General features: G+C 33.9%; 1 protein-coding gene across 1 annotated transcript; it reads right to left on the reverse strand.

Moving 5' to 3' along the window:
* Positions 1-323: 323 nt before the first annotated feature.
* On the reverse strand, positions 324-18,676 carry LOC143567151 (ubiquitin C-terminal hydrolase 12-like). Its single transcript, XM_077053632.1, has 32 exons — positions 18,566-18,676; positions 18,163-18,232; positions 17,893-18,040; positions 17,642-17,799; positions 14,206-14,471; positions 13,573-13,791; positions 13,392-13,500; positions 12,718-12,833; positions 12,241-12,339; positions 11,867-11,976; positions 10,510-10,584; positions 9,901-9,979; positions 8,860-9,006; positions 5,864-5,944; positions 5,665-5,784; positions 5,446-5,568; positions 5,288-5,365; positions 5,089-5,177; positions 4,286-4,394; positions 4,123-4,191; positions 3,925-4,032; positions 3,483-3,538; positions 3,223-3,400; positions 2,887-2,988; positions 2,725-2,796; positions 2,534-2,599; positions 2,365-2,430; positions 2,198-2,284; positions 1,676-1,792; positions 1,479-1,553; positions 1,014-1,100; positions 324-668 (listed from the first exon to the last, which is right to left on the reverse strand). The coding sequence occupies exons 1-32, from the start codon at positions 18,593-18,595 to the stop codon at positions 627-629; spliced, it is 3,351 nt and encodes a 1,116-aa protein (XP_076909747.1). The 5' UTR covers positions 18,596-18,676; the 3' UTR covers positions 324-626.
* Between the last annotated feature and the right edge of the window lie 7,823 nt (positions 18,677-26,499).

The following is a 26,499-nucleotide window of genomic DNA, read 5'->3' on the forward strand; positions in this document are numbered from 1 at the left end:
TAGCAAAGACCTTATTAAATTTTGTTAGTTCTGATACGTCATATCACATTATAAACTCACATAACTGGGCATGCATTATTAAAATATGTTTCTATTAACGAATGTCTTTAAATACAATTTTTGTACATGTAAAATGGTTTGTACCAAAGATATACTTACGTGAATTAAGATGCAATGCATCATGTGAACATTTATTTGAATTGACACTTAAATGTAAACTTCAGATACACACTATTTTATGAAACATGTGATTTTGTACTGTATCAAGGAATAAACACATTTTGGGTATGAAGATGCTTTATCACATGTATGTGGACAATAATAGATAGCCACAAATAAATCACTATATAACTTATAATGAAATCACAAGAAGACAATCATCTGTTAAATATTAAAACAAAAACAAAAAAGGTTTTAAAATTTGAAGTTGAAGAACACACAACACATGAGACACATCTATACCTATCTATACATCCCAAACTCCAAAATCTTATGCATGATAAATACTCTCTAATAAGATACAATCATCTACAACTACATCACCCCATAGAGGGATGCTACACAAACCACATCTACCACAACCATAATTATGTTTCCCAAAATGTCCTTACACCTTATGCTTGTAGCTAGTTGTAGATTCTAACTGGTTTCTCAAATGTGTGGCGGTTCTGCATAAACCAAATGATATAATAAATTAATAGACAGCAACCGTTGAGTCGCTTCTATATGATGTGTTTATTCCGATTACAAGTCAAAGCATGTGCTTATGTATGAGTCAGGTTGGGTTGAACGGAAATACTCTGATTAAAACATTCTTTCTTTTTGTAAATACTAAATAGTTAACGTCATATATGCATTGGGTACCATCTATTTTAATTTTGTTATCCTTTTTTAACCTAAGGGTATCTTGGTCAATTTAAAAAATGAAAAGTTAACTTAACACAACCATCAACTTCTGGGATTGATTGTTTGACAAATTGAAAACATGATTATGGTATGGCAATATAATGTACCTGATTTGCAGCATATGAGCGTTTAGGTGTATTGTCAGCATGTTCCACTCCTAGGTACTGTTCCCAGGCACCATAAACATCTCTTCTCTGCAACCAAACACGCCCACTTAATACATACACATACAATATATACATACTCTTACATGCATATATGTGAACATAACTATTAACACAATTTTACATTTACACTAACTTAGCACAAACCATTACAAGTTAATATTGGTTCCGTTTTAGCAATCATTGTCATTTAAATATATTTCACCTCTAGCTGATGTGGCATTGATTGAGGCATGCCAAAAAACATATATATATTTGTAAATGATTTTTTAGAATGTATCAAGCACCAAAATGAAAAACAGCTATTTAGTGTCACATCAGATGCCATGTGGCATAAACACACACAGTAGAATGACAATTAAGATGTCTTGACAAGATTATTGCAAAAATAAGCAAAAGAGAGTTAACCTGAAAACGGGTGGAGACAACATCAGAATCCTGAAGATAAGTAGGACGACCAAGAGAGAGAAATGCAAACTTCCACTGTTAAATTATGGTTTGAAAGTAAAAAAAAAAAAAAAACAGAGTTAAAAAAACAAGACAAATAATAATGATAATTTGGTATAAGCTTGAGAGAATATTCCTGGTAGAAAGATAAAGCATACCTTTGAAAATTCCTCATCTGAAACCTGTAATTTTTTCTGGATGCGTACTTTAACTTCAGCTAATGTTTCACCCTCTCGAATCACAAGAAAAAACGGTTCCCCAAAGTTTTGAACTTGCTGTTATACAAAATAGAAAATTTTCAAAATTAAGTATATGTTAACATGACTAAGAGTACAAAGAGGTTCATTCCAGAAAACCAAATCAATGCAAGAACACAAACAAACTTAAATCATTTAACTTCTTGCATGCAAATGTCTATGTCATGTACATAAAGAAAATCACTAAACTAATTTGCTTAAATGTTTTTTTTTAACGTTTACCTACAGTCCTACACACAAGATATATTCCTGGTAAATATACACATATGTAGGTTACGTTTAGAATATTAGAAGAGACGAATCAGCATTGCATTTCAACCATTATCTTGCATTTTAAATTTGCTAAAATGAATTGTATATATACGCGTGTGTGTGTGTGTATCATACGGTCACGCATGTGCCACTAAAACCATAAGTGCTTACTGCCTGGTTCTGAGACGAGTCTTTAGTAAAATGATAAACATTAATTAGGCGATCCTGAGGACCTAAGTCCTTTTCCTCTTCTGGAATCTGTAAATAACAAAATAGCATTGAAAAAAAGGATAAAAAACAAAAGGTTGGCACGAAACATAAAAGCATTTAGAGCAAACCTCCTCAGCCCGTAAAGTCCAGTACTGATCGTTGATGTTCTCGATTTTTTCATTTAGAGGGAAAATCTGAAAATAAATAGAATTTGAGAAACAAGATCAAAGTAATTAAAAGTCAAAGTCAACAAATTTATAAACGTAAAAGAATATTCAAATATCAAATTTCAAATACCTTGTAAATCTTGTGGTAAAAAACCTCAAGCAAACGAAGCTCTGCATCTTGGTGAGACAACTCCACCTGTTCCATGATACATTGGCCAGTCAACTAAAGAGGGCGTGGCAATTTCAACCCGTTTACTTATTTATGGGTTGAATCTTGTTATTTTGCATCTCTAATGGGTCAAACAAAGTTGGTAGACTTACCTTTGTCTTTAGGTCATTAATCACATCACCCACAGTGCTTTGTTTTGGCAATCTAATGGTGTGTATGACTACCTACCAATGGTCAAACAAAAAATATCAAGAAAAATGAGAGATTTAAACATAAAAATAAAAAACAAGTTAAAAGGATAAGCCAGCACTTACTTCATCTTTTGTTGCATGATGAAAAGCAACCTTTAAGGTTTTCAAACCTTGCAGTTCAGGAAGAGGAATATCAAGTACCTCATAATACAAAATGTCAGAAGTCTGCATAAAAAGCCATCATTATTAAACAAATATAAAAAATTGTAAATGTAATAAAAGTAATCCTAAGTGACAAAATTTGTGTGATGGGAAATCACATGTTCAAGTCAAAGTCAAACTAGTGATTTTTGGTATGGCTTGTTTTTTGATGACCCAAAAATTGTCCAAAACTTTCTAGCGAGCCAATCTCATGAGTGGCTTGGCTCGTTTATGCGAAGATAAAAATTACAAAATAACCTGATTGTAGTGGGCCAGCATGTCGGACAGATGTTCCACTCCTCGGTACTTGATTGGTTGAGGTTTGGGTTGTTGGGAATAACAATTATGAGATGTAAGCCTGATTTTAGATGGATCATCTAACATCAAATGGGACGCAACCCTTTCGACAACATCATCATAATTGTTGAGTTTTGACCTGAAATTCAAAATAAAAAGTGCAAGATAAAAAAATATTCATTTTGGTTAAATAAATAAGAGCAAATCTTCAGGAAACTCACAATTCCAATGAGAACTCATCCTCCTTGGGTTTCTCCAGTGAACGAAACCGCACAACCTATGCCATATAGTAATAATATCAATATGTTAAAATGATAAAACTGGCTCATTTAATTAAAAGTTTAAAAATGCATACAGTTCACTAAATGAACAATGAGAACAGTATGCCCTGTGATGATTCATGCTTGTTTTCCAACTTTTTAAAATCAATGAAACAAACGATTATAAAAAATTGATTTTATTTCATTATTTATAGAAAGTGTAAGTAAACGTGTCATTTTTAATGTTTAAAAAGTATAAATATGATCATGAAATTCGTAAGGATGTGTATGAAATTAGTCTTACGCCTTCTTATAGAAACCCTTCACTAACAAACTTATGATAACCATGAAACTTCATGAACTGATAAAAAATAAATTAATGAAAAAAGGTTTCACAGTAAACCTGACGATTATGAACATATTCCAGAAAAGATGGAACATCGGGGTAACGACATTTTACAGTTCCAGCTTGAAGAGGTTTCTGAAAGCAAATAATGTCTCCATCTTCAAGCTAATAAAACATAAACCAAAACAAAAATGCTGGTCAATTTTGTAACAGTTGGCCAAAAGAAGAAACTGCTATAAAGGTGCAGAAACATACCTGACTAGCCCGGAATGTGAGCTTTTTATCAACATGTTCACACATAACATTAGGTTCAAACTTGATTTCCTGAAAGAAAAAGAGGGCAATTTAGAAAACAATTAAAATGATTAATAGTATATAGCATAAAATCATATCAAAATAAACAGTCAAAAAGATTGACCTCAAACAGTTCTATTTCTTCATCAGGTGCAAACCCAGCAAGCTCATTTAACTTTGGCAGTATTTCTGTAGGCTTTCCTGTACCCTTCACAAAGAGCCGTCCGACATAGCTGAAATAGAAAAATAATGTAAAATATCACTAAAATGAGCCCTTATGGGCACATATAAAGAGTCTTTAGTTATTCTAAATTTCCATTTACAATACTACTTACAATTTAAATTAATTCCAATCTTTTTCATTTCACCAATTCCACCCGTGTCTATTTTTTTCCCCTCTCAGTTCTCACCAAATAAAACATTTCTGTATGTTTATATTTGTGGAAGATTAGAAAAAATAGATGTGAACATCTTTTGCCATCTTTACCAAAAAGAAAAGAAAAAAAATACTATATATGAAAATTTGACCAACAAAAATAAAAGAAAACTATAGACATGTAAGATTTATAGGAGTGATAAAAGTGAGTACACCGAGAGAAAACTGTAAGATCTTTGACTTATAAAAGATTAGATAAAATAACATATGAACATATTTGCAAAAGAAAAACAAAAACTAAATATGTATATCCTTAAAACAAAACTAAACTTTTATAACATGCAATATGTATTGTTGAAGAAAATGAGAATTGGAGAGCCGGGCAGGATTGGGGAATACTGATTAGAATCATGGATTAACTAAAGCAAAGGCAAAACTGGTAGGATGTTAAAAAAAATTAGAAATCAAATAGTTGTACTTATAAGAGAGAGAGAGAGAGAGAGAGAGAGAGAGAGAGAGAGGGAGGGAGGGAGGGAGAGGGAGGCAGCTACCGAAGCTCCTCTTTTAAAGGGTCATAAAGCTTAAAGAAAAGTAGGATCTCCTCCTTAGTTTTCACAGGTGGGGGAACTGGCTGTGAATCCTACATCAATAAAACAATCAGCGAAATTAATAAAATATTTGTTTTAATATTATCATATAATAAAGAGGTGAAGGTGTATTTATATATAAATCCATATCAATGAATAATACCTGTCCCATTTCTACCTCCAAAAACAACTTAAGCTCAGCATTGTTAGCCTTATTTGATACCTCTCTCAAATGTCCAACCTAAACATAAATTTAAAAAACAAATCAGATTCAGCAATATTAAGGATCACCAAGCAATTAAAAATATCAAAAGTACATACAGATTGAGCTTCTTCTAAAAGAGTCAATGGACGATTTGGACGGTAAGTATGATTTTGGCGTTTTGCCCAAAGCCAGAAACGTTGATGTTGTACTGGTATACCCAATTCTTTGGCTACTTCCTCCTGAAAAAGTAACATATGGAGCTTGATATAATAAAATCTTATGAAAAATGAAAAATATAATAATCTATACATAAGAAAGTTGGTCAGTAATAATACCTTGAAAAGAGCAAAAGAGATCTGCTTTTGGATACGGAAACTACGAACTTTATCATGATCCACTAGGTCAAAAAATATATTTTTCCCTATTTGTTCATGAAAATTCTCATCACGGGCAACCTGCTCACATTAAATTACTGATTTACAAAAAGTAATAAATAAAACTTGTTTTTCTAAATCGGTCATGCAAAGCTGTAACCTTTATGATAGTATATAAATGTGCCTCTGCTTTCTCCTTCCTTTTTTGCTCCTTTTCTTCTTGTTCTTTCTTCAATCTAATCTGTAGTAAATAGAAAATGAGTTAAATATGATCACAAAATCTTAGTTATTACACTAATAACAAGATCTTAGTGTTGGGTTCGTAGGCCTTGTTGGCCCGGTTTATTATATGAAGTCAAAAAAGGAGACGGGTGTGGGCGGTCGGGCCCAAGCCCGGCCCGGTTTAGATTTCTTGCATAATAATTTACTAACCCTAGTTCAGTCTCTATATAAACAACATTATGTACTTGTAATATTTGTCACTCAATAAAGATATACCTAGTTGCCACCCGTGGACGTAGGTCAGTTTAGACCGAACCACGTTAAATCCTCGTGTTCGTTTATTGCTTTCGTGTGTGTTCAGTTTCGTGTGTGCGTTTAATCCTAACAAGTGGTATCTAGAGCTTAGGTTCAGATCACGCGAAGAACACGTTGAACCAGCCGAGTCGCCGCCAAACCATCCAGCCGCCGCCACCCTACTGCGCTAGGGTTCCGCCGCCGCTACAGTACCGCCGCCGCCGCTACAGTACCGCCGCCGCTGATTAGGGTTCCGCAGCTGCTGGTTCGTTTTTTCTGATCAGTTTCGGTTTAGCAAAGTACGAGCTAAGAACAGTTGAATCGATTCCTATTTTCATTGAAGAACAGTTTTAAGTCAGAAGAAGCGTTAAAGAAACGGAGAACCAGTGCCAACCGCGTTTGTCAGGTTTATCGTTTCAGTTTAAAGTTTCGGTTTCTGATTTACAGTTCGTTATTCCGCTGCACGTTAAATAGGTTGATTGTTTAACAGAGTTCAGTTGAACAGTCGTTAAGTTCAGGCTCGTGTTGCTGTGTCTGTCTCTGTTTTTTATCCAGTTTTTCGTTTTAGTCATTGTTATGGCAGAAGACGGAAAGTTTTCGATACAGAAGTTTGACGGACAGAAGTTCGGTTGGTGGAAGATGCAGATTGAGGCACTACTTTGTCAGAAAGACTTGGATGTAGTGTTTGAGGATGAAAAACCAGAAAAGTTGTCAGAAGCAGATTGGAAGAAGTTAGACAAGAAAGCTAGGGCTTGTATTACTTTGTCGTTGTCGGAAGATGTGGCGTTTAACATCATGAAAGAAACCACAGCCCGTGGTATGATGGACGCACTATCCAACATGTATGAGAAGCCTTCGGCAGCGAATAAGGTCTATCTTATCAGAGAGCTAGTGACAACTCGAATGAAAGAGGGTGGGTCAGTTACAACTCATATCAATAATCTTAATTCGATCTTGTCCCGCTTAGTGTCAGTTGACATTAAGTTTGATGATGAAGTTCAAGGCCTCTTGTTATTATCCTCTTTGCCCGACAGTTGGTCGCAAACAGTGACTGCAGTTTGTAGTTCGTCTACAAATATTACTTTCGATGGGATTCGAGATCTGATTCTGGGAGAAGATTCAAGACGCAGAAGTTCAGGTGAATCATCAGGCAATATGCTAGTCACAGAAGGTAGAGGTAGGGGAAAACAGCGAGGCAGTGGGAGCAGGAAGAGGAGTCAGTCTAAGACTCGTAAGGATATTGAATGTTGGGGTTGTAAAGAGAAAGGACACTTCAGGAATCAGTGTCCGAATGGTAAGAAAGAGGTGAACGTTACAGAAGACGACACAGATGACGGGGTCAGTAGTGATGAGGCTTTGGTTTGTAGTGTTGAGAGTAGCGTTGATGCTTGGGTGATGGATTCTGGTGCATCGTTTCATGCCACTCACTGTAGTGAAACGATGAAGAATCTTAAATTTGGGGATTTTGGAAAGGTTCGACTAGCGAATGATGATATTTTAGAGGTTACGGGTATGGGAGACGTTGATTTGATAACTTCAGCCGATACTTCTTGGACTTTGAAAGACGTGAGGGTTATTCCAAGTTTGAAGAAACGTTTGATATCAGTTGGGCAGTTGGATGACCAGGGGCACGATGTTAAGTTCGGGAATGGGCAGTGGAAAGTAGTCAAAGGGAATCTCGTGGTTGCTCGTGGCAAGAAAATGGGTTCGTAGTATATGGTCGATATGTCACCGAAAGGAGTGGATCCAGTTTTGGTGAAAGACAAAGTCCGGTTCACAGAATCTCGTGGGCAGAAGAAGGTTCGTTTTGCAAGTAACAAACCCAGAGCCAAAGTGAAGATTCAGGATGAACGAGCTAGGAAGGTTAAATCAGTTGTGGGACATCGTGACAGTGGGAGCACAGGTCGTGTTTCAGTTACAGTTCCAGGTCGACAGTGGATTAAGAAAACCAGTATTCCAGCTGTAAAAGTCTCTCCAATGAATTACTTGCTGAATATGGAGAGTGTTTGTTCTCAGGTTATCTCAGGATCCGGTAGTTCGTTACAGTGGGAGCCGGTAGGGACAGAGAACGGGTCAGGGGCAGTTTCAGCCATGACTGACGTGTTGGAGCTCCGGGGAGCTTCAACGGGCCTTCAGGTTAATTGATGAGAAGGCGGTGGCAACTAGAAGAAGTTTAATGTTCAGATTACAGAAGTACAATCAGGAGTGCAGACGAGAGTACTCAAGGCCTCCGAGTGGGAGATTGTTGGGTTCGTAGGCCTTGTTGGCCCGGTTTATTATATGAAGTCAAAAAAGGAGACGGGTGTGGGCGGTCGGGCCCAAGCCCGGCCCGGTTTAGATTTCTTGCATAATAATTTACTAACCCTAGTTCAGTCTCTATATAAACAACATTATGTACTTGTAATATTTGTCACTCAATAAAGATATACCTAGTTGCCACCCGTGGACGTAGGTCAGTTTAGACCGAACCACGTTAAATCCTCGTGTTCGTTTATTGCTTTCGTGTGTGTTCAGTTTCGTGTGTGCGTTTAATCCTAACACTTAGAAGTTCCACTTTAGGTTACAAATATTAAACTATCTGAACCAATTAAGAAATCAGCCCATTCATAACAAACTTTACATATAAATTGACGATCTTACCCTCAGGTGCTCTGCCACGTCCTTCTCATCCACATTACAGATTATTTTCTCTTTGTCACTTTCACGTATATACACAAGCATGTATGCATTTGAATACTTTGTAAATTTAAAGGGGGAGTTATTGAACCCAGGATTTGCTAGAGGTAACTGTTCCACAAAAATAAAAAGTAGTCAGAAATAATTTGAAACCATGGCTCCATTCCAAGTTGACTTTAGCCAGTAGTTATTAAAAACGTTGCTTTTTTGCGCCTAGCCGCTTTTTTCAGTAGAAGCGCCCTTGCAGCGCTTTCCATAAAGCAGGCGCAATTTTAGGCAATTAGTCGGCAGCTGCTAGTTTTATTTAGCTTGATTTTATTTGATTTGTTTTTTGATTTATCACTTAACATGTTAATAAAATGATCGATCTCTGGTTTTCAATATCACAAAGCAAGAAGCCAAGAACAAAGTAGTTAAAATAAATAATAATTTCTCTCATTTGATCACATCAGTAACATTAATTATCATGGCTACAATTAACATTTCAAAATTCTTCTACTGAATAAATACTTACAATAAACAATTAATCACATCACTAACTTTCACTATTATGGCAGATTATTGGGAGTTTTTCATGACTAACAAGAGATCGATCATTTTGGTACTTGCTTTGGGTGTTTAGATGATTTTGGTAATTTATGTTGAGAATTATGGTTTTGAAATATATGATATTTAAAAAAAGTGATATTTTCCATTACAAATTTTGTTTTTGTATTTTTTATTTAAGTCCGCCTTTTTTAGGCCCAGGCTTCTTTTGCGCCTAGTGCCTAGGCCCTCAGAGAGGCCTATGCACCTTAAGTGCGCCTAATGCATTTGATAACTATGTTTAGCCTCTTTGACTTTGGATTTATTCCAAAAACACTTTACAAGTAACCATCAAATTAAGATTTAGTCAAGCGTGTCATAACCAAATTTAAGATAAACAATCAAACTTTCAGCAAAATCTATCGTAACGGAAAATATAAGATGGATAAAAAATAACTTTGATGTAGAATTCGATTTTACCTCTTCTTCACCCCCATATTGCTCATCCAACGCTCTCTTCATGTCTTCTTTAGTTACCCGCTCATCATCAAATTTCAGCCTATAACAAACTCACTTCAGTGAATGCATAACTAAGAACCTCAACGCCTATAATAGTTCGTGAGCGAATTGCAGAAACAGAAAATTTTTAAAAAATATATGCAGATATTCAGCTGGTTTGTACGAATACAGGTAATTAGGGTTGTATTTGTTTGGCAATGCGCAAATATATATTAACGGAGTGCCAATATTCAGCTGGTTTGTATGAAAACAGGTAATTAGGGTTGTATTTGTTTGATAACGCACAAAAATATATTAATGGAGTTAAAACACAAAAGGTGCCAAACGGGTCAAACATGTTAAGCGAGTCAAACATAATCTAAATCGTTTTAACTTAAACAAATTTATGTTTTTAACAATATAAGTTTCTATACAATAAAATAAAATACGTTAACTATTTAAAAGATTGTACAAAACGGAAGAAATGTGTTATGACAGTTTCACCCATCCGACCTGTTTCCAACTGAACAAAACAATGACCAGTTCCCAAAAACCATTTTGCCACCTTTACTAATTAGAAATAATGTTTACCATTGATCAGAAAGTGTTGGTCGAATATAGGCATAATAATGTCCGCCATGGACCCCACCACTGTGAACTAGTACACTGCATAAGATAACAATGAATCTGTTAAGTACGCTGTCTTAGCACCAAATACTAATATCCACCACAATATGTGAAAAAAAAACCCTATCGCCAAACAGTGTTGAAAAAACAGAGTTTTATCTGCGATAGGACTCGGAGTGTTAATAATAATGAAGCTACTAATTCAATTATTAGATAGGTTTTAAACTTTTGGTTAGGAAACTACTTAATCATCAATAGAACTGGGAACAGGTTACCTACAAGTATAGGATTTATTTTAGATATAGACTAATGATCCTATGTATATTAGGATTAGGATATATTCTGCATGTTTGAGGGTCAAGTTTGGGAAAGGAGATGAATGAATAACTAAAGAATGCAAAAAATATAGATGCAACTGACTGAGGGGCGATAAATATTTCATTACCCTGACCAAGTTATTTAAAAAAGAAATAATTAATCTATTCATGATAATTACTTATTTTAAAACTGTATCAATTCATTATATTAGGGATGTGATATGCCCCGAAGGAGATCGGATGTCAGCATTTCCATTTTCAACAAGTTTTGTAGACGGTAACAGTTTATTTTGTCTACAATTATATCAAAAAAGTATAGAAACTGTCTCGGGTTTTATAGTAGTAGGTTTTTTTTTTTGGAGGGGGGGGGGTGTTAAAACCTTAGCACCAGCTGTTTTTTACTCTGTTCTACCATGGTACCCTCAATTTTATCAAAGGTAAAACAAATTAATTTACAAAGTATAGACAATGGATTTAGCTCAGGGATTGACTTGGAAGGTTACTCTGCTGTAAAAGTTGAGTGCTTCACACTCAACTTTACACCATGTAAACTTTCGATTCAATCACTAAATTGAACATCATTGTCATTTTCTTGGTTAATTTGCTTTACATCTGGTAAAATAGTGAATCCCATTGTAGAACAAAGTAAAAAAAAAAACACCAAAGTTTTACCCCCCCCCCCTCTTTTCTAAAACCCTACTGCCTGTCCTAAAACCCAAGACCAAAAAAAGGTCCATTTTGGTATTTTAAGTTTTTATGCTTACAGCTTGTAATGATTTTTTATATAATTGTAGACAAAATAAGCTGTTACTGTCGACAAAACTTAGGGAAAATCTTGTAAAAAAAGTAAATGTTGATATCGGATATCCTTCGAGGCATATCGTACCCCAAATATGATGAACTGACACAGTGTTTTTTAAATATGTAATAATGCAATTATCATAAATAGATTAATTATTTCTTTATACATGTATAAACAAAGAATATGACATGAAATGTAATACCTGTGAAGAGTATAAAGATTGCGAACGCTTCTGTCTGCCTGGGGTGATAAATATTTCCCATTTTCTCTATCAAGATCAAGTTGCAACGGAAATTCATATCGATCATTTATCTGTCAAATTTAATAAAAAGAATCTGATGAGATTGTTTTGCCTAGTAGCTTTTTTGTATCAACAATTATCATTGTAAACAAAAATATCAATTTTTTTTTCAATGAGTGAAAAGTAAAAAAGTAAAAAAATAGAAACAAAGGCCGAGCCTTTTAATAACAATATATCCTGAACAAAAAGAACTACTAAACAATGATTCTTAACAATGTAGAGGTATAAATGAATGCAAAATAAAATAGCTATTCTGCAGATTAATTTTAACTGACCTTCACCATTGTATCTCGCATGAAATCATATTCAAAACGTTTTAGTTGAAGCTGTAGAACAGGGGGGAAATCAATGAACAAGACACCCTTCTTCGCATCCTGAAAGTACATATTTACATGATTATTTTGTGAGAAAGCAAACACATGGTGCATCATACTGAACAAAAGTAAACAATATACCAACTTAAATTAGAAGATGATGCCAAAACTGTTTTACATAAATATTACTTTTTAACAATATACTTTTTGTAATCAAGCTTTTAGAGTTGTGTCACATTTATCATAAAACAAGCACTCGTCTCAGTTTTTTTCCATTATGGATGCTCTATGATAAAAGTCTATGTTTTGTTTTTTATCAAGTGACTTAACATTCGCATGGTCAAATCTTAACCCATGACTACTTTAACCTACCCTTTCACCAAAATTGAAACCTGACCTCAAATAAAAATTAACTAAAATTCAGAGAAAATATCCAACCTGCAACCCATATTGTTCAGCATGATACTTGTTATCACCTTCAAGTCGTTCCACTTCCACATACTTGTCAAAGGACGCATAGACGTCACGACAGCCTTTGACATCAAGTTGAAGGTCTAACACGACATACAAAATTCAGCAAAAAACTAGATATTATTACAAGTGGCCTTTTCAACTCAATTTATGAAAACGTGGCAGTTCCGGTTGTTGAGTCCAATAGCTATAATGCAAAAAGTAGTTAAGACTGACGTGCATCAAATGCTTAGAAGCTAGAACATCCTAAATCATCTTATTTAAAAGAGTTATAACATTGATGATATAGTTTAATATATCGTATCTAATTTGGAAAATTAAATGAAAGGATAATGTACTCTTGGTCAATATTTACCTAAGAGAACTTACTTCCCTTTTTCCCAATAAAAATGTAATATCCATACAAAAAACTATAAAAAGGTAGTGTGCTTATGCCAAGGTTACCCTTTTTAGAACATATAATTTAGACTTTATTGGGCAAGAGTGAATTACATGTTCCCAAGTATACAATGGTCTATACACTACTCTTTTATCCATATTGACTGGCATATAAAAAGTACATGTTTTGACCCATCAGACAACCTGTTTTTCCACCTATAGAGATTATAGTTAAACTGTAACTGTTAATCAAAGACTTGTACCGTAAAAAGATTCCTTCCTTGTTGATTTGTAGTCTACATTTATGCATTCAATATAGTTCATATGGTGTCCTTCAAACAGTTGTTGAATTGTTCCCTCTACAACAGTTCCCTTCACAATTAAACCACAATTAAGGGTACATAATCAGTAAAGATATTAAACTTTAGATTAAAAATCATATACCTTCATTTTGTCTTCAAGCTTCTCACAAAGAACCCTATTGAGTTCTTGAACATCATGCTGCATAAAAGAATCATAGGTATCCCAACCAAAAGACTTGGTCAACTCTTTTGTGGCTACACTGGTGTCACTATACTGAAGCTTATAAAATAAACTCTGTAAAGCCAACGGAATGCTCCCCGATGGCATATCATTCTCAGTTGTTGGCATATGATACACAGCCTGGTTCAAAACACAAATATAAGTAACCGCTTGTGTATGATTACAATGACAGCATAAACCATACTTACCTATTCTATTGTAAGAATAATTCAAATCTAAATATTTAAATCCTCACTACAGACTACAGAAATCAAATCAGAACTTTATTTAGTACCCCATTCCGCCTCCTAATCAGTAATAAAAAAAATAAAAGAAAAAAGATGTCTAAATTTTGAAATAAAACTGCATTTTGAATACATTTTGTGTGACCTCTAACCCTTTAAACTTTGATCCCTTCTTAATATTTAACCTGTCTGACTTGTAAAGAGACAAAATACAACTTAACTGACCAGTTCACGTGTAAATGGGACAAAATGACCACCATTTGTTATCAGTAAGACTTAAAAGTCTCAAATAATCAATATAACTACCAACCTTTCTAAAATACGGGATGTGGTACAATGTCTGGAGTAGAGAATTCATATAGCAAGTAGCACCTTGATTTTTAAGCCCAACATAATCAGTTTCTTTTTTTGAATCATGTGACCAGTAATCAACAACCTTACGGACTGCCACATCAGCTTCAATTATACAAGTATCATTCAGAAGATAGCCTCTACTGGGTTCATATAGCTCACTAAGAGGCATAAATGATGTAAAACCCCAATCACTTTCTCGTGCATTAAACTGATGTTGGGTATCTGCAAGTGTAAAGAGTCATAATTATCATGACTTTGTTTTCCGAATTTACAACAGGATACTTCATACATGCATGTGTTAACCACTAAGACTACCTTGTTAAAATAATAAAAATGTATTAGGTAACAATGTTTTTCATTGTCAAACACACAATACACAGGACATAAACATTCAAACACACAATACACGCACCACACGGTGGACATCCTATCATAGTATCATCCTTTACATCGAATACACTAATATCATTATATGCCCTCTATGTCTCATCATGAAATTTTTAACACAAAACAGACTTCGATAATCTATGCCTAAAGTTGAAACCAACAAAAATACAACAAACAATTACTGTTACTACTTAAAAGTAAGCACAAAATCAAATAACAGAAGCATAACCGAAATAACAGAAAAAACTGAACCCATTGACAAACAGATGGTTTAGCAAATGATCGAACTGGCCCATGCTCGCCACTAACTACTTGTAAAGCTAATTTGCATTCGTTTCTCATCACGGTATTTATAAATTCTTCCCACATGCCAATTTAAAAAACAAAAGAAAGTTAACTATAAAGTTCCTTCACTCTTCCCAAGCCTTTCTCATGGGAAAACTACTTTGATATAAAAGAAAATCTGAATTCTCTAATACAAAATTTACTTATTTGTCCCAGATACCTTCAATAATAAAACAGATAAAAATCTAGTTACCGAGATTCCAAAAGTATTGCAGCCTCACAAATAATATCAAGATATTAAGTAGACAATTTAGAGGCTCAACTCATCGTACAAAAATCTTGAGAACAACCACCTTAAATAAACACGGAACCTTATTTCATCTAAACCCCTTATTCAGACCCATCACATTGGTTAAAATGACCAATTTTGTGGCTAAGATAAGGAGTATAACTGAAAGAAAGTTCCATGTTTATATAAGGTTAAAGGCGGGCTCAAAGCGCAAATGGTGAGTCTGTCACCTAGACACAAATCGCTTAACAAGCGCATGCCTGAGACAAGCAAGAGTGCAAAACACATGTCCAGTCCAGGTCACCGTTTAGCTGTTTTATACTTGGTTTCTACTGATTTAGACAATTTTTTTAATTTCCATAGGAAATTAGGAATAGACGGACTGTCTATTGGACCCGTTTTATTAACAAGATTTATCACTAACCCTTTACAAGGGTTAACTTATAGCCATTCCGTGAAGCTTATCTAGAAGGCCAATTTTTATTAGTTATTATTATCATCATCATCATCGTACTCAATAAATCCCACCAATAGCAAAGTTATGGTGGGCCTGAGGAGGGTAAGATGTAGACAGCCTTACCTCTACCCCGTAAGAATAGAGAGGCTGCTTCCGGTGAGACCACCGGCTCGATAGTAGTTTTGCATCAAGCCTTGGACATAAGGCACATAACACTCAACCATCGGGACATCGACCGATTGGTGCATGTACCCTTGTCTTTCGGCTATCAACGTCACCGCATGATGTCTGGTGCATGTACCCTTGTCTTTTGGCCAAAATTGAAATCAATTGCAATAATCACAAATACTTCTTTTATTTTGGATCTACTGCATAAATTCTAAGCTTAATCTCATAATTCGATGTGTATTCCTGAATAATCTCATCTAGAAAGGATCTTTCTGATTCTCGAAAAATGAGGGGCAGGGGATTGATCGAGAAAGATCTCTTGTTCTTATTATAAGATCGTGATTAAATCCGTATTTTGGCTTGTTTAGGCTGGTTCAGCCGTTTGAAACTACTTTTGGTGGGTTCAGGCAAGTTTTTGCCGATTCAGGCCCGTTTTTTTCCAGGTTCAGGCCCCCTTTTTCCCTGGTTCAGTGCCTCTTGCTTCACTCAAAGCGGTTTTGCTGCATGCGTGCCTGTGGCACCTTTAACTACTATGATGGAAGCAGAAACTTCTCCATTCCTTATCAAGCTATTCATTATAAAAAACTGTCTTACAAATAGTCACATAGTTCGCGGTACGCTCCGGTACGGGAACGTGGAGTGGGATCGCAATTCGCTAGGTTCCTGAAATTCGGTACGAAGGAGTGTAGGCTCATTTCGGATCGCTCCGGTACGATGTACCAGTTAAACTTGGTGCTGTATAAACGAAATTAATAAACAATAAGCTAAATTAAAGGAAATAATAACCATTTTAAACATACAAAATAAGATACAAAGTTTAAAATCTTTTCATATTAAGTTAAATAAGTAAATAAACAATAAATTACTTGTTATAATTTGAAACATGACTTTTATTTTACACTGCTCGGCTTTCCCTTTCAAAATTACAAACTTAAAACATTATAAGATAAATATTGGGCCTTGGTAAATATTAAAAAGGCCAGTTATAAATTAGGTTATCTATAACCTCCTTCTTCTTCTTCATATTACCATTCTCTTAGAGCAGAGCCGCCATCTACAAAGTAATCTGAAACTTCGATCGCATCTACTCTCCTTCTATAACAACAATAAACTGGAACGCCAGTTTTATGCTCGAAAATGTGATCCCGAGCGAACCGGGAACGCAAACGTACCGCGAATTGGTACGAACGATCCATATCGAAATTCGTGGCCTTACCAGCAATTATGTGACTATGGTCTTACATCATAGCCTGCAGTGTACATGCTAGCATGAGGTCATCTTTGACTTCCTATCTTCCATTCAATATTCTTTCATCTTTTGGTGGGAGGGTTGTGGAAATTAAGGGGTACCAATATTGCTCAATATAATCTAAAAGAACTTTTGGCGCTAGTTAAATATTTAAAGAAGTAAATTCTTTCTAACTACCATCCAATAAGTTTGCTTGTCATATGATGTCATAACCACCAGAAGACAAATTAATTGTTGAGACAGGAAAAGACATCAAATAAAATATACAAAGGAAAAACCACACAACTTGATACTTCAACTTGATATTAAAATTTTATTGGCAGCATAGACAATAATATATCCATGTGTGTAGACTATACAGTGGTTTACTCATGTAGTCATATTTTAAGAAGATTTTCATTTATCAACCATCATCCGACAATTAAATTCTCTGCAAAGCTTCCTATATACAATACTTAACTTCTTGCATAAATGCATTCCATGAAGTGTGTTCTAACTTAAATACTGTTAACACGCAATATTCTAGTTTGTTACAATTAAACAAAAGAATGGTTTACCTTTTCTCATGGTGAATTTGCTGTGAACTTGATTAACCACAGCTAGGCTAAACTGAGCATACCTGCTCCAACCATATGGCAATGTTGTGGAATCAGCAACATCAAGATACATTGACAAATGGTCCACATTGTTTCCTTTTGGGAATATCAACACACGCCTAAACCAAAACACCATGTCAGCAAAACACTATAAACAAACACCACAGCAATACCTTAACTAAAGTCTAAAACTACATCAAAACAAAAGATACCATTTATATCCTCCAACGAAGAAAGCATCCGAGTACAATTTTTTGCCAGACAATCTCGAGAAATTTTCTATCGTCCATGTAAACCTCGCTGACGGTGGATCATCAACTACTGACGCATCAACTGTATTAGTAGCCTCTGCCGGTGCAACTAACAAAACAAAAGTGCCATAAGTCCATAACATTTTACTTGCAAAATAAGTAACCATACGAACTTACAAACACTAATTCAAACAGAAGCATAAAACATAACAACACAAATTCAATTAATACCATCCATTGGTTGAGGTCCTTCAGCAGTTGGAAACTCGGAATGTGGAACGAGCATCTCTTCCTCTTCTGGCTACAATATCAAACTAATAAACATAAACAAATTGGATCTAGACACAATTATCTCACAGTTTATAATAATCAAATTTCAAAACCCTAAAACGAAGCATTTCACAGTAAAAGGCGAAATCGAGAAGCTGTATCACTTATAGATCACGAATCACATTCAAAACAATCCGATAACGAGATCGAAACTTAATTAGCAGATCAAAACAGAGTAATTAAGCAAGTTGAATCGATATGTGTGTATAATTACATACGGTTATAGATATGAATTGCGTGTGCATGTGCGTAGATAAGTGTGAATTAGTGTGTGTGAATGAATTAATAAGATTGGTGGCGTTACGTCAATGGGAGGCGGAGTCATGAGAGTCATCGACGACGGCGATTGGTGGCGGAATTTGATCGGAAAATCGGCGGTGAGTATTTGTAGGAAACGTGTAGTTGGATGGAGAAAACAAAATTTTTATCAACAACATTTTAATTAATACTAAGATCGTTATTCTTTAACTATTATTATTAGTATTATACTATATTAGTATTACAATGTTATAAGTATTAATTACTATCATTAATATGACACATATAATTATTATAATAATAATTATTATCACTATTAAAATTCATAAATCTATTAATAATGTATTCAACAACAAAAGTAATTATTATTATATTTATTGTTACTACTACTATTATCTATATTATATATAAAGGAGGAGTGATGGGCAATGGAGGTAATTTCACAATTACATGACAAGGGCAAAAGAGTCATTTCATAATAGGGCATAAAAAGTAATTTGCCATTACATTGTTTCGTTCTTCAAACTTATTGTACAAGCTTATAAAACGTCATGTTTTGTCTATTTACTGTTCTATCCTTTGTGGCTTATATCTCCTTTATCTATATTATATATCTATATCTATATTATAAAGAGGAGTCATGAGCACAAAAGTAATTTCATAATTGCATGGCAAGGGTAAACTCGACATTTCATAATAGGGCAAGAAAAGTAATTTGTCAACGTATACATCAATTCTTAAAGCTTTTGGTACAACATCATGAAGCTTCACGTTTTGTGACATTACTTTTCAATCCTTTAGAAAACAGAATGTTATGGTTTAAATATGTTATTATTATGGTGACTATTAACATTCTTAACTCGCATGTGTCATTATGTGTCTATTAACTTTGTTAGCCTATATAGTGGCTTCTTGTGTATACATACATACATACCAATGAAGAACAAACTCTCTTTTCTCTACTTATTATGCTCTCTATACACTATTCAAAACGACAACGACAACTAACGTAAAGCAAGGCCCGGCTTTGGATTTAGAAGGGTGGACTAATCGTTGTTGGTTCTCATTTCGGGGAATGCTGTGTAAAAATTAGAATGTTTAATGTTTATGCTACTTTAAATCAAACTTTTATTTGATGTATATGGTTGATGAAAGTGATAATAATGTTTTATGTGAAACTCAGTAATGTAACAAAAATTAGAAATCAAATAGTTTTACATATATAAGTGTCATATATACATGTGTGTGTACATGAGAGAGAGAGAGAGAGAGAGAGAGAGAGAGTTATCGAAGCTCCTTTTTTAAAGCCTAAAGAAAACTAGGATCTCCTCCTTAGTTTTCGCAGGTGAGGAAACTGGCTGTGAATCCTGCATCAATAAAATAATCAGTGAAATTAATAAAATATTGTTATTAATATTACCATATAATAAAGAGGTGAAGGTGTATAATTTACATATGAATCCATATCAATAAATGATACCTGTCCTTCTACCTCCAAAAACAACTTAATTTCAGCATTGTTATCCTTATTTGATACCTCTCTCAAATATCCAACCTAAACATAAATTAAAATAAAAAAAACAGATTCAACAATATTAAGATCACCAACCAATTAAAAATATTAAAGGTACATACAGATTGAGCTTATTCTAAAATAGTCAATGGACGATTTGGACGGTAAGTATGATTTTGGCGTTTTGCCCAAAGCCATAAACGTTGATGTTGTGCTGGTATACCCAATTCTTTGGCTACTTCCTGCTGGAAAAGTAACATACGGAGCTTGATAAAATAAAATCTATGAAAATGAAAAATAAAATAATTTATTTATAAATAACAAAGTTATAAAATAATTTATAAATAACAAAGTTGGTCAGTGATAATACCTTGAAAAGAAGATATCTGCTTTTGGATAAGGAAACTACGTATGTTATCATGATCCAGTAGGTCAAAAAATATAGTTTCCCCTATTTGTTAATGAAAATTCTAATCACGGGCAACCTGCTCATATTAAATGAAGACCACCGCAGCACCACTCTTATTAACTACGTCATAGGGGTACAAAATATTCGTTGACCCTTCGATTTAAAAACTAAAACTACTTTAGATAATTATAATTATGCATGTTCATTAGTTGGAAGATATATTATATATAAAGGAGGAATGATGGGCAATGGAGGTAATTTCACAATTACATGACAAGGGCAAAAGAGTCATTTCATAATAGGGCATAAAAAGTAATTTGCCATTACATTGTTTCGTTCTTCAAACTTATTGTACAAGCTTATAAAACGTCATGTTTTGTCTATTTACTATTCTATCCTTTGTGGCTTATATCTCCTTTATCTATATTATATATCTATATCTATAATATATATAAAAGAGGAGTCATGGGCACAAAAGTAATTTCATAATTGCATGGCAAGGGTAAACTCGACATTTCATAATATGGCAAGAAAAGTAATTTGTCAACGTATATATCAATTCTTAAAGCTTTTGGTACAACATCATGAAGCTTCACGTTTTGTGACATTACTTTTCAATCCTTTAGAAAACAAAAGGTTATGGTTTAAATATGTTATTATTATTATTATTTTGGTGACTATTCACATTCTTAACTCTCATGTGTCATTATGTGTCTATTAACTTTGTTAGCCTATATATAGTGGCTTCTTGTGTATACATACATACATTCCAATGAAGAACAAACTCTCTTTTCTCTACTTATTATGCTCTCTATACACTATTCAAAACGACAACGACAACTAACGTAAAGCAAGGCCCGGCTTTGGATTTAGAAAGGTGGACTAATCGTTGTTGGTTCTCATTTCGGGGAATGCTGTGTAGAAATTAGAATGTTTAATGTTTATGCTACTTTAAATCAAACTTTTATTTGATGTATATGGTTGATGAAAGTGATAATAATGTTTTATGTGAAACTCAGTAATGTAACAAAAATTAGAAATCAAATAGTTTTACATATATAAGTGTCATGTGTACATGAGAGAGAGAGTTATCGAAGCTCCTTTTTTAAAGCCTAAAGAAAACTAGGATCTCCTCCTTAGTTTTCGCAGGTGAGGAAACTGGCTGTGAATCCATTACGATACATAGAAAGATAAATAAAAAATTGAAAGGCTCTATAAGAAAAGAAGCCTCACAATATTTTTTTTATACATGCCAAAGCGATGGAAAACAAAGAATATCTTTTACATATCCTCCGAGTTTGTCAACTTTTGGGGAAATACTAGCAAGAAGAATATCATTGTTTACATTAGAAAAAATCTCCCCTGATGAACTATACGTCGAGTGGCTTTATACCAATCAAGATAAAAATAACAACTTAAATAATGAATTGATAAATAGAATTGAGGCCTTAGAGACAGTATTTTTACATATGAATCCATATCAATAAATGATACCTGTCCTTCTACCTCCAAAAACAACTTAATTTCAGCATTGTTATCCTTATTTGATACCTCTCTCAAATGTCCAACCTAAACATAAATTAAAATAAAAAAAAAACAGATTCAGCAATATTAAGATCACCAACCAATTAAAAATATTAAAGGTACATACATATTGAGCTTCTTCTAAAATAGTTAATGGACGATTTGGACGGTAAGTATGATTTTGGCGTTTTGCCCAAAGCCATAAACGTTGATGTTGTGCTGGTATACCCAATTCTTTGGCTACTTCCTGCTGGAAAAGTAACATATGGAGCTTGATAAAATAAAATCTATGAAACTGAAAAATAAAATAATTTATTTATAAATAACAAAGTTATAAAATAATTTATAAATAACAAAGTTGGTCAGTGATAATACCTTGAAAAGAAGATATATGCTTTTGGATAAGGAAACTACGTATGTTATCATGATCCGGTAGGTCAAAAAATATAGTTTCCCCTATTTGTTAATGAAAATTCTCATCACGGGCAACCTGCTCACATTAAATGAAAACCACCGCAACACCACTCTTATTAACTACGTCATAGGGGTACAAAATATTCGTTGACCCTTCGATTTTAAAACTAAAACTACTTTAGATAATTATAATTATGCATGTTCTTTAGTTGGAAGGTAATCAACAAAAAACCAACCTTGCAAATATATTATAATATTTACAATATGTATGTTTATAAGTTTATTATTGGATATCATACTCCACTACCCATTTATTGTCATAAAAGCCTACAATCAATGTAATGTTCTTAAAAACCCATTAAACCTTATTAACTACCATGAAGAGCCGTTACAATGTTTCTCCTATAATAACTATCACTAACTCTTCCAATCATAGATTCCAACACCACAAAAGCAGGTATGTTTTAAATCCATCCGCTTTTCTTTACGCTTACTATTTTTATCCTATAACTATATATGTTAATTGTATAGTTCTACTACTTCATACTTCATGACAAATATATTTTAACATTATGATTTTTTGTATGAGAACTCATAAGCCAATTGATGTGTCATGTCACATAATATGGAATTTAGATGTTACATTCTTATTATTAACTTTATTATGATTATCACTTCATTATTCTTTAAGGTGGTAGTCTTGAGTTTTCAAAAAAAATTGACTCATGTAATGTTGCAAACCGGTATAATTGTGGGAGAAGGGGATAAAGATAAAGGTGGGAAAATTTATGGCATTCATCTTGGTAGAACAATTATTGAGCAGCCATTTGTAATTGGAGGTTTATTTGCATTATCTTTTTTAAACAATTTGCCGATTTTTAGACAACTTTAGGCAATTTTTAACAAAAATCTAACAAGCTAATATGTAAGACCATTTGTACATGTCAACAATGAGTTTTATATATAAAAAAATAATAGGTTTTATTAACTCCCTAAAGATTATAGGATAGTGTACAGGTTTAAGAAATCAAATGATTGATGAGTAAGTTACCAAAAGTGTTTACGATGGCATGTCTAAACGAATACGGAGAGCATGCTAATAAACAAACATGCAAGTCAATTTAATGCAATTAAACAATAGTTGTACAATGAGAAACATACTTTAGAGTACAAGAGTAAATGTAACATATAAGATCAAATCATAAATATAATGAATTAACTACTTTGTTGGACGAGATTTATAATTCATTAACTCATGTGTGAAATAAAAAGAATGAAAATTTAAAAACTTTTCATTTTTTGATTAAGTAAAAAAGTTTAATAAATTCAAGAGCTGGTGAGCTTTTAATGGGAAAAGAATGTTGGCTTGCAGTTAGATAACTAAATATGATTTCAATAACTAACATTTATATTTATTTTAAAATGGACCCTAGCAACCCATCGTCTTTATGGTTGTGCAATCCAACATGAAATTGCCGAGAAAAAGATGCCCGGCTAAGCTTCATTATATAACATAGCAAAATTTAGTTTATTGAAATCGTTTTTAGACATCTAAGCGAAAGTCAAGATTCATTTTTTTATAAATATTCATAAACTCTTCGATTTTTTATTCTTTTTACTTAATTTGACTTTTTTTAACAATATTGTTTTAAGCATGATATCATACATTGCAATTTATTTGGTGTTATCGATATTAATTTTTTGGTGTCAATACTGCACGTTTGATCATCCAACCTCTTTTTATTTATTATTTTTTTTATTGCATGACCTTTCTTTACCCAATTTCACTCATATAGCTTGTAGCATACCACTACAAAATTGATAAATTGGTTTCTTATCCTACTTAGATATGCCGGTTCAAGGCTCCATGAAAGCCCCCACCTCGTGTTTACGATGTCTCCAGACGCAGTTGTTCTTGAGATACTCACAAGACTATCAGCAAAAGTCGTTGGCCGGTTTAAGCTTGTATGCAAGGAATGGCACAACTTACTATCAACCCGAAATTTTGAAAAGCTCCATTCGTATCGATCACTTCTTCCGAGTAACCAAAAAACACTTGTGATCCATCGCCTCATCGGAACTGTTCATCCAATTGACTTCACAACCGGTGAATACTGGCCCAGGTAAACCCATCACATGCCCTTTCTACTCGGATATTACATGCATCTCCATCCTCTCACACGTGGATGGCCTCTTATGTGCTTGGGTACATGATGCACATAAATTGTTCTTGTGGAATTCAACCACTACTGTCTACAAGAGATTATCAAACTCTACTGGCCGAGGCATATTTGTAGACTCCACAGATACAGTTGCTTTGTTCAAGGACCATTTGAACGACTACAAAGTCATGCACGTGATCCGAAAATCAAATGCCTTCGAAGCCCATATATACTCCCGTTTACTAGCATCTTGGACGGAAATACCATTCACAGCAAAAGTAGACTACCTAGACCGCAAATTCTGTTGGTCCATCGGGACTCGATGTGGTACGACCTTCTACTACACAGTTACCCAACCCATGATACAAGGTGAAAATGTCGTCATTGCATTCGATGCCTTCTCTGGGCATGTGACAGAGCTACAGTTCCCACCAGTCCAAACAACAGGGGTTCTCGAAACCAACATGCTTACTATTCAATATGATCTTTACATTATTGTTACAAATGGCCTACATAATCGGACGCTCCAGCTATGGATCCTAAGACAAGACCATTGGATCAATTTCTTCACCCCTCCTCCCATCCCCCCTATACCAGAGCGTTTATGGTGCTCAATCACACACTACATGACAAATGGGAAGTGGTTTGTCATGAGTAACTCACGAATACTTTATGAAATCGATACTGATATGAGACCCCTGCAATATTTTCACAGTGTCAACTCACTAAATGGTGGTGTAGGTGCCGTGTACTTGGAAACCGTTGTTGCACCGGCTATATGATGTCTCTTTCTTCCCATGTTTAATGTACGCCGTGTGTTTTATGTTAAGATTGAAAACTGAGATTAGTTATGTTGCATTATTTGCACGTTATATATTATTTTTCTATCATTGGACTTCTCACCTCATGTATATTGCTTTGGACGGCTTTTCAACCTCACATTAGTTCTAACATTTTTTAACATGATTTGATAAATTGCACACCAACACTACATGAGATTGCAGCCATCACCAACACGTTAAGACGCATTCAATCCTTTATGTTGCTTAATAATCACTAAACACATAAACCTATTTCCTTAATAAATATTTCACAAAACACGATACATCCAATATATATGCATAGCTCAAAATTTTAGTGCGCACCCCAACAAAAAAAAATCCAACAAACCATATGCACATGCGGCAACACGTTCTCACTGATAACCTTTTACGCAACACACCAGACATTGCAGACCAATACGAGTAGATAATTTGCGCGACCCCGCAGCAACGCGCGGGCACTTTTGTTAGTTAGGTTTAACAACAATCCTCAATTGGTAGTATTATTATGTATTATTATCATCATTTATCTTATATATATATATATATAGGATCAAGATCATGAGAAAACTTTTTTGAAATTGAGAACCATGAGAACCATTTTGGACCACAAAAATCCCAAAAATAAAAAAAGTCATAAAATAAAATAAAACACAAAAATGAAAAAAGTAAAAAAACCAAAATTCTTATTTTAACATCCCGGTTTCATAAAAAAACCTCGGTTTAGCCAAATTATACACATATGTATAATATATACATATATGTCATTTACATGATTTTTTTATATACACATGTGTATAATTTAAGATAAATGACACTGTACATATGCGTATATTACGTAACTAAAGATTAAATAAAATTATACATATGTGTATAATACGACGTTTTTTTTATTATTTTTATTTTTTTTAATGAAATATAAGAATTTTGGTTTTTTTACTTTTTTAAAATTTTTGTTATTTTTTGTTTTATGATTTTTTTTAAATATTTTTTTCAAATGTGTTTTTAGTGGTCCAAAATGGTTCTCAAAGTTCTCAATTTGCAAAGGGTTCTCTTAGGATCCTTACCCTATATATATATACACACACACACTAGGTTAGAACCTGTGTAATACACGGGTTGATGATAAAACAAACA

The sequence above is a fragment of the Bidens hawaiensis genome, unplaced genomic scaffold (genome assembly GCF_021521415.1).
Source record: "Bidens hawaiensis isolate Kalapana, Puna unplaced genomic scaffold, B.hawaiensis_p1.1 tig00023227_1, whole genome shotgun sequence".
Classification (NCBI taxonomy): domain Eukaryota; kingdom Viridiplantae; phylum Streptophyta; class Magnoliopsida; order Asterales; family Asteraceae; genus Bidens; species Bidens hawaiensis.